The sequence below is a fragment of the Ylistrum balloti genome, unplaced genomic scaffold (genome assembly GCF_031769215.1).
Source record: "Ylistrum balloti isolate Yb309-2 unplaced genomic scaffold, AGI_CSIRO_Ybal_v1 Utg370388, whole genome shotgun sequence".
Classification (NCBI taxonomy): Eukaryota; Metazoa; Mollusca; class Bivalvia; order Pectinida; family Pectinidae; genus Ylistrum; species Ylistrum balloti.
In genome coordinates this window covers 798,896-807,343 of record NW_026782269.1, presented here as the reverse complement: position 1 = coordinate 807,343, position 8,448 = coordinate 798,896, and the positions used below count along the sequence as shown (strand labels likewise).

The 8,448-nt window shown below is 36.6% G+C and overlaps 1 protein-coding gene across 1 annotated transcript; it reads left to right on the top strand.

Annotated features, from left to right (window-relative positions):
• The first annotated feature begins 1,166 nt into the window (after window positions 1–1,166).
• Window positions 1,167–4,754, top strand: LOC132554275 (short-chain collagen C4-like). Its single transcript, XM_060218582.1, has 3 exons — window positions 1,167–1,434; window positions 1,540–1,623; window positions 4,279–4,754. Exons 1-3 carry the CDS (start codon window positions 1,167–1,169, stop codon window positions 4,752–4,754), a joined length of 828 nt encoding a protein of 275 aa, XP_060074565.1.
• The last annotated feature ends 3,694 nt before the right edge of the window (window positions 4,755–8,448 follow it).

The following is an 8,448-nucleotide window of genomic DNA, read 5'->3' as shown; positions in this document are numbered from 1 at the left end:
TTACTACTACAGAGTCAGGAATGTCTTCGCCCAATTACAGAGTCAGGGAGGGAGCTTTCGTCTTAATAATCCATCCTATAATCATCATTAGTTAAGATCGACGACATTGGCAGTTTCTCTGTATCATATCATTGCATCAAAGATTTCTAGAATACTTACACCATAAGATATGACGTCAGTCAATTACTTCCGTTTTATGTTATTCATGTTATAAATTTGACACCGGAACAAAGTAGTTCTATAGGGAACTTCATGGTTCAATATCCATTGATAATTAACTTAGGCTCCATCGGGAACTTCATGGTTCAATATTTATTAATAACTGAGTCAGGTTCCATCGAGAACTTTATGGTTTAATGTTTATGAATCAGGAGCTTAATAGTTCATAAAAAAAAACAAGAAAATAACAACATGTAAATGCAATCATAATCTAAACTGAAGTTCTAAAATGCTCAGGCAATATGTAAAAAAAATGAAAGTGTGGATACTTCAGAAGAACTACAAGAAGGATAAGATTAGGTGTTCTGGAAGAGAAATCGTTTTACGATTCGTCGACAAAACCCGCAATGTTCATCTTGATGTTCATTTATAATTGAACCAGGCTCCATCGGGGACTTCATGGATCAGTATTCATTTATAACTGAGCCAGGCTCCATCGGGAACTTCATGGCTCAGTATTCATTTATAATTGAACCAGGCTCCATCGGGAACTTCATGGCTCAGTATTCATTAATAATTGAGCCAGGCTCTATCAGGAACTTTATGGTGCAGTATTCATGAATTATTGAGTAGGGCACTATCGGGATTAAATCGTGAAATATTAAAAATAACTAAATCAAAGTTTAAGTCATGTTGATGGTATTTTGGTCATCATTGGATGTCTGTTAACCACAAACAAACAAATACAGAAAACGAATCGTCATTCAAAACAGGAAAACAAAGCAAAACAAAAATTATTCTGTTCAGCCTTTTATAATTAATAACTAATGGTACATGTTTCAGGGGGAAAGTTTTATAGATTTTACGATTCCTAAGATTGAGCACATTCTTAAAATTAACCGTACCGTATTGGTCATTACTGACACATTAACCTCTGACTATGCAAAGTTTATCCTATCTTATCTTAAATATTGTGTGATAGTAACCAGACCGTTCTAGCTATAGAAATGTCACCAGCACAGCAGTTGTTTGCTAGTGTTGTAGGGGTTACGCTTTGTTTTTCTATAACATGCGTAAATGCTAAAGAAAAGCGAATATTGCTAACTGATTCGAACGACCTTCAACAGCAGCTCAACAATATACAGGCGACACTGCAGCAGTTTGAAGTCGTCAAATCCCATGTCGGTGCGCTTCACTCACAACTTACAGCCCAAGACGCACTCATAAAATTACTCATGGCGAAAAATCAAGACCTTGAATCTAAGATTGAAAACGGTGTGTTTGTGTTTGTCGCTGAATTACAGTCATCATAAGTAGTAACTATAGGTTTGTATTTTCCATCATTTTTTGATAAACGAAATTATTAATATCATTTCGCAGGTGCGGCTTCTGCGAAGGGCACTATTTACATACGCTGGGGACGGAAAGATTGTAATGGAAACGGAACAGAACTTGTTTATTCAGGTATATACTGGGCTTATTTTATAACATGGATATGGAATATCAAATAACTTGATTTATGATATAGAACGACTGGTATGACATGTTATATACATTGTTTGTTGGAATTATCTCTCGTGAACAGCAAGTCATTTTGAGACGAGGGTCTCCTAGTAGTGGTTTGTGGCTGCCACACTGAACTTAATACAGGAAACCTATCCAAAGCAATTAAGGTAACTGTCCTTGTCCTTGCCTAATTGATCGCGTGATAGCGTAAACATACACACTTTGAAACGGATGAGCTTATTTTACTGTGTCATAAATGTTTATTTTTCGGTTGTCAGAGTACATCCGCGATCCATATATTCCCGCTGTAATTATTTTGTTAATAGCTGGTGATGTACCAAGTGAAAACATTCTAAGTTGACGAAACGAAGTTTCATATTTTTCACCTTTATGAAAGTGTATGTTGACATTATATGTATTGCTGAAAAAAAATCTATATCGAATTCAAAACTCATCATTGATGGCTTCACTTAACCTTTTCGTGGAGACAGAAATACCTTTAGAGAGTGTGTTGCAATATATTTCTGTTTGTTCAGCAAAGAAATTATTTGGAATTTTGAAATGAGGAAAACTATCTGAACCAAGATCAAATTCCATTTATGAAATATAATATCAAATATAACGATTACATGTGGTATGATTGTTAACTTTCAAAATGATATTAGAGGTTATCTTTATGATATGCGCTTTCATTTAAGCATTAAATATTGCCTTTGACGATTTCATTGGGTGATGAATTGCAAAATTACCTGAGAGATTAGTTTTGATGCAATATTTAAAGGGGAACAGAGTAGGGACTTGTTGAACTACCCACGAAAAAACATTTACACACAAATTATTTATATTTCATTTTGATTGTCCTTGTCATGGCTTCGAAATACCACAATTTTACTATGATATCTTTTTCGTAATTTCCACTATAAAGAAACCTCCTATCTGTTACGAGGCTCTTTGCATTCTGATGGCCCTCCTTCCATAACGATTCCGTTTTATGTTTATGACGTCATTCACGTCACTGTATAAGTATCGAATTAAAAGAAAATATAATATCAAATATAACGAGTACATGTGATATGATTGTTAACTTTCAGAATGATATTAGAGGTTATCTTTATGATATGCGCTTTCATTTAAGCATTAAATATTGCCTTTGACGATTTCATTGGGTGATGAATTGCTCTGGGGTTAACTTTAATTACCTGCGGCCAGAGAGAATGCTACGTCTTGGAGTCAATCCAACTTGATGCAGCACATATAATTAAAGGGGAACAGAGTACAGAGAATCTGGTCTTGTTGAACTACCCACGAAAAAACATTTACACACAAATGTTGCATTCTTTAAGATATTTCATTTTGATTGTCCTTGTCATGGCTTCGAAACGTTCCATCCATATCACAATATTTACTATGATATCTTTTTCGTGATGATAGATTGTTTGATGTTCCACTATAAAGAAACCTCCTATCTGTTACGAGGCTCTTTGCACAACTTCTGTCGGTATGGAATAATCTTTCCAGTCAGTTTCCCAAAATGACATCCATTAGAGCTCTTAAAAACAGGTTTGTTTTCTATTCAACCTCATGCAAGTGACCAACAACATTTCCCAGATATCTGTATATACCATAGAGTCAGGAGAGTTGATACTATTTTATCACAGGTATTTCGCAAGGTACCGTTCTTAACCCTCTAGTTTTTCCTTATGATATTTCATATGAACTCTTCTCCTTATCCAGTTATTAGACTATAGATCAACGGGATCTTAAATTATGTGAAAATTACGGGAAAATACGCTGTGACTTCTGCTTGTGTGTATACACCTGTAAGCAAATGGATGATTCTATAAACGTGTGGTTTCACCTGTATACCTTTCGCAATTGTTTTGTCCTATCTATTAACCATACTCATCGTAACTGTTAGGCCTCACCTGACACCAGAATATCTGTTATTTACAAGTACAATGGGTTTAGGGATATCGCTGCATTTTTTTTTTTTTTTTCAAAATTACATTTGCAGGTATCGTCAGTACAGTATCAAAGCGGTGCAAAGACTAAAACTGATTCTTGTTTAAAATCCTTTCGCCGTAAACACTTATGCCAGACTAAACGATCTTCGCGAAAAAAGGAGAAAGTTCTCCCCACTTTGGAAATACGGGAAACCCCTGAGGAAGAAAACAACAGAATCAAGCTGGGCATGTGGTCCCGTCAATGGAACTCAATTATAAGAGGAATACAAGGCCACTGAAGGAAACCATAGGGTCACAGAGAAGACTGCACTGAAATTCTTCATAGATCCATTAGAATTTAACACTTGGTTGTAGCCTAAAGAACATCAATAATTTTTGTAACAAGAAGTACAGTCTTTTAAATATTTTCTTTATAGATTTGTATTTATTTGTATTAACAATTTTTCCGTCATTGAATTTTCAGGGTTTTTTCAGAGTAATCCATCTCTTCATGCTATCATTAATGTCCAGCTGATTGTATATAAGTATAGAATTGCTTTTCTCCGTATGTGTGTTAATGACAATTTTTACATTATGCTTGTGATGAGAGCGTAGGGAGACGACCTAATCACAATCATTGTATTTCTCAGAATGTTCTTTTGTTATGTAGGTTTTGCTGGCGGATCTTTTTATACCCATTCTGGAGCTGCTTCCGATTACATTTGCCTGCCTCCCGACCCGACGTGGGGGCCACACAAGGACATGAGAGAATTCCTGCCGTCTCTGATGTACGGGGCAGAGTACGAGGACACTGATTTATTCGGCATGCCAAATAGAAATGAAGAAGTCCCTTGTGCCGTGTGTCGAACGTCTGCCCACTCTACGTCAATTATGATTCCAGCCCGGACTGAGTGTTACCCGGGATGGGTGGAGGCATACCATGGAAATCTGGCCGGGAATTATTTCGGTAACATTGCCGGTGGGGAGTACGTGTGTGTTGATGCGGATCCAGTTGCGTTGGTGGGTGGAGATAATGTCAATGATGACGGGAAGTTATTTTTCCAGGTGAGAACGAGATGTGGATCGCTGAAATGTCCACCCTATGAAAACAACAAGGTCTTATCATGTGTTGTTTGTTTAAAATAGATAAACATAGGATTACAAAACTTTAAGTAAATCTTTTATCTTATGAGGCAGCGGTGACGCACTCGCCTTTCACCAAGACGTCCAGGGTTCGATTCCTGGAACAGACCTGAAATGGTATGGCAATACTAGCTTTGTTCTGCCCACTCAAATGAGGAAAGTCATAGATTCTGTCCTCTGGGTGAAACCAAAGTCTATCAACAAGGGTGAAATGAGAACGGGCTGCGTTGGATTAACTTTCTGAGTGGGTTAAGTCCATTTGGTCCATCATTCGTGAAAGAATTTACAGCTTGAAATCTAAAACAAAAAAACAAAAACAAGAACAGGTTAGCTTTCCTCTATCTTGATATTAAATGCACACTTCAAGATTTACATTACAGGTATGGTATTGTGCCTGCAGATAAGGCGTCCAATAACTTGATCTTTGTCTGCAAACATCATTACGTTCCTTCATACAAAAGAAAACTGGGTTTGCTTGATAACGAAGGAAACCATACCTATATATTGTATTTTTTCAAAATAATGTATAATTATGCTTCGGTATTACGATTATTTATATTACCTATTAATGATAACGATACGGACCTCCTCGGTTTATGTTGGATTCCTAAACTTCAGAAGAATACTAACCCTCTTCTACAAATTCCTCTTAGAACATTTGATTTTTCCACCTTGTACACCACCTTACCCCATTCTAAACTAAAAGAACGCCTTCGTTCTCTTGTACTTTTATTGAGGTTGGATTATGCTTATGTTGACATGTTGGTATTTTCGAGCGCTCTATGCTTGGTTCGCTATCCTTCACACTCAATTAGTGACTGGTTAGCCCGTTGTTAGTGTAATGTGCTCGAGTGGTGTGTCATGCTTCTATGACAAAGTGCAATGTCATGTTACCGTCACAGAGTGCGGTGTCATGCTAATGTGTTACAATGACACTTCAGTGTGGCTGCACTACAATTTCTTGGTCAATCATGCATGGAAATCTTCATGTGATCTTTGCTGTGGTGGTGACTTAATCACCTAACAGAGTTGACTCTAGAACACTGGCAATGCCATTCCATCAACCCTACTGAATTTTAAAACCAATGTGGTTTTTTACTTACTACTTAATAAATGTAAAGATTTTAACGTTATGTTTTGATGTTTCAAGACTGACATATATACAGCTAATTTTACTCCTCTACAGGTAGATTTCGTTATTATTTTTAAGATGTGCCATTAAGTTCATTGTTTATAAACCGATCTCATGTATCTGTTCTGATGGCATTTTTTTTATTAATTTCAATTCAAACTTCATCTGTACGTACCTGTTTATCTATTTTAAATTTTAGTGATTTCATATCTTCAGTCAAGTAAGCGGCTATGGCTGTTGTGAGAATCTTAAGTTTTACATTCGATAAAAAGATATTTTCATCTGGGAGGACTCTTCCTAACTCATTTTTCATCTTCCTAAGAGGTAGATAGGTAAATAATCGCAAAATTTGGAAAATAGAAACTGTACCGTTATAGACTCGTGACGTTAACAGATAGACCATGTGTTTGCGAGCGCGTCAAACGGAGAATATAGTTTTGCAAACTAGAGAAAGGCTGCATACATATATAAACACCCCATCAAATAGTTTCATATACAGAGCAAACTTATTAACATACGCACAGTCAACATTTGACAGTCAGGAATCCATGAGTAATAAAACGCTTAGAGAGACCCTTCCGACAGACAAATCGGGTGGTATTAAATCGGGAGGCAGGTTAGACAATCCATGACCTGGACATAGACAGTCAGATCACACACTGTTCCGGTCATTAGAAGCTGTCTATTGTTGAGCCGTCCTGATATAAATGATCCGAATACGTCAGCTGTTTGCGAATTCATATGTCTCTGGTGATGAACAAATTGAAAGGTTTGTTTTACATTTATATCATATATATATCTACAATCTACAATTTGCATTTCAAGCTGTAGTCGAGAGGTATCATTGTATTTATTTAACATGTATTCCTACACTTCGTCCTACCTTCTGGTTACGTCATTGATAAAAGCCCCGTGATTTTGAAAACCGAGACAGTCTTACTATTTCCAGTAAAGTTTTCTTGATAACATGTTGACTCGAATTGTATTGGCACATTCTATCGATGACTATTTATTCGACTTTGTAGATGTTTAAGTTTTGTTTGTAAACTATTCCAATTTATATCGACTCTGTTGGGGAGGGATTTTTTTTACTTTGAGATTATATCCTCCAGTTCTAATTTTAAAGTCCATTTTATTCAAAACAGAACCTTTCGCTGTTAATCAATGTTCTGGTATCCTTTATCAATATTCTCGTTTTCCTTAAACGTTACATACTGTATTCAAGTCTGAACGAGCATATTTCACAAGTTATAATTATCTTTAAGTTAAGGACCATGAATTTCATTATGAACATTTTAATCAAATGTATTTTTCCTTTTGCAAAAATGAAACTTGTGGGTGTCCCTGCACTGTCTCCTTTTGTGTTTGGTGCCGTATGTCATCAAGCGGTACACACAACTTAACGATAACCCGATCAAACCGAGGGTGCCCCATACTCTAACAAAACATGTTTGTTTTTGCCACGATAAGCAGCGTTTGTACTTGTATTACAAGTAAATCATACACGTATTCATGCTGTAATCAAAGGTGGCAGGTCGAAAATTGAAAAATGACAGACTATTGGAATGGGTTGAGGCGGTACGATAAACAGGCAAGTAGTTGTACTTTTCATTTCAGCCATTCTGTTATGTATCGTTCAGCTTTTTAACTAAGAATGACATGTTGACGAGCGTCTCATGTCTGGAAGACCTCTAAAGACATAAGATAGAGAAGATAGACAGGAAAGGCAAACCCCATTCACCACTGCCAAAAGCCTCAGAAAAGTATGTGACATCATTGTTCGCATTAGCCGACGTACCGTCAACAGGCATTTGAAGAACAGTAAAACGTCATCTGTTAACCAGAGACACAAACAACCACAACTACAATGGGCACATAATCACCAGACAAGGAGTATCGAACATTGGCTTAAAGTCCACTGGTCTGATGAAAACCGTTGTTTACTTAATTTAAAAGACGACAGGACAGGATCCATGTTTTGAGACCCTAGAAATACGACACACCATCATTAACATATTCTAGGCACATCAGCATTTGGTGGCTATGCTACTGATACAAAACAAAATCTAAACGAGTCAACAACACAAGGGCTATATAACACATGGGTTTTAACAACAGTAATGATGAAATTGCACAAGTGGGAGAGGCAAAATATTCTAATTCAACAAGCAAAATGTTGTTAGAGTAGCTGAAAATGGCCATGAGTAAGGGAACATCCGCATGTTACATTGGACTTAAATTGTTCGCTGTATTAAAGAGTCTAAAGAAACTATAAACAGACAGAAGCATTACAATAAATCTAGCGTCACGTTTGAACATTTAATGGATACTTTACAGAGAATATTAAGTGCCCATCATGTTCGAACTACGTTATCGTTATATTCGTTTCCTCTCTCTGTGCTACGAAAGCTTCGAGTGGATTCGGCTAATACTGCTTCTTGTGACTTGTGGAAACAAGCTTCGGAACCCCGTAAAATTATAGATGTTGTTGCACAAATCAGACTTTTAAAACCTGTCCGTACAGATGGCCGCGATCCTCCAACAATTTATGAAAGTTGAGTTTGT

What these genes read in the sequence shown, in the direction of transcription:
- LOC132554275 (XM_060218582.1), top strand. Translation starts at nt 1,167, where the DNA reads ATGTCACCAGCACAGCAGTTGTTTGCTAGTGTTGTAGGGGTTACGCTT. An exon ending in TGAATCTAAGATTGAAAACG is followed by an intron (nt 1,435 to 1,539) that starts GTGTGTTTGTGT and finishes ATCATTTCGCAG; the next exon opens with GTGCGGCTTCTGCGAAGGGC. An exon ending in AACAGAACTTGTTTATTCAG is followed by an intron (nt 1,624 to 4,278) that starts GTATATACTGGG and finishes TTTGTTATGTAG; the next exon opens with GTTTTGCTGGCGGATCTTTT.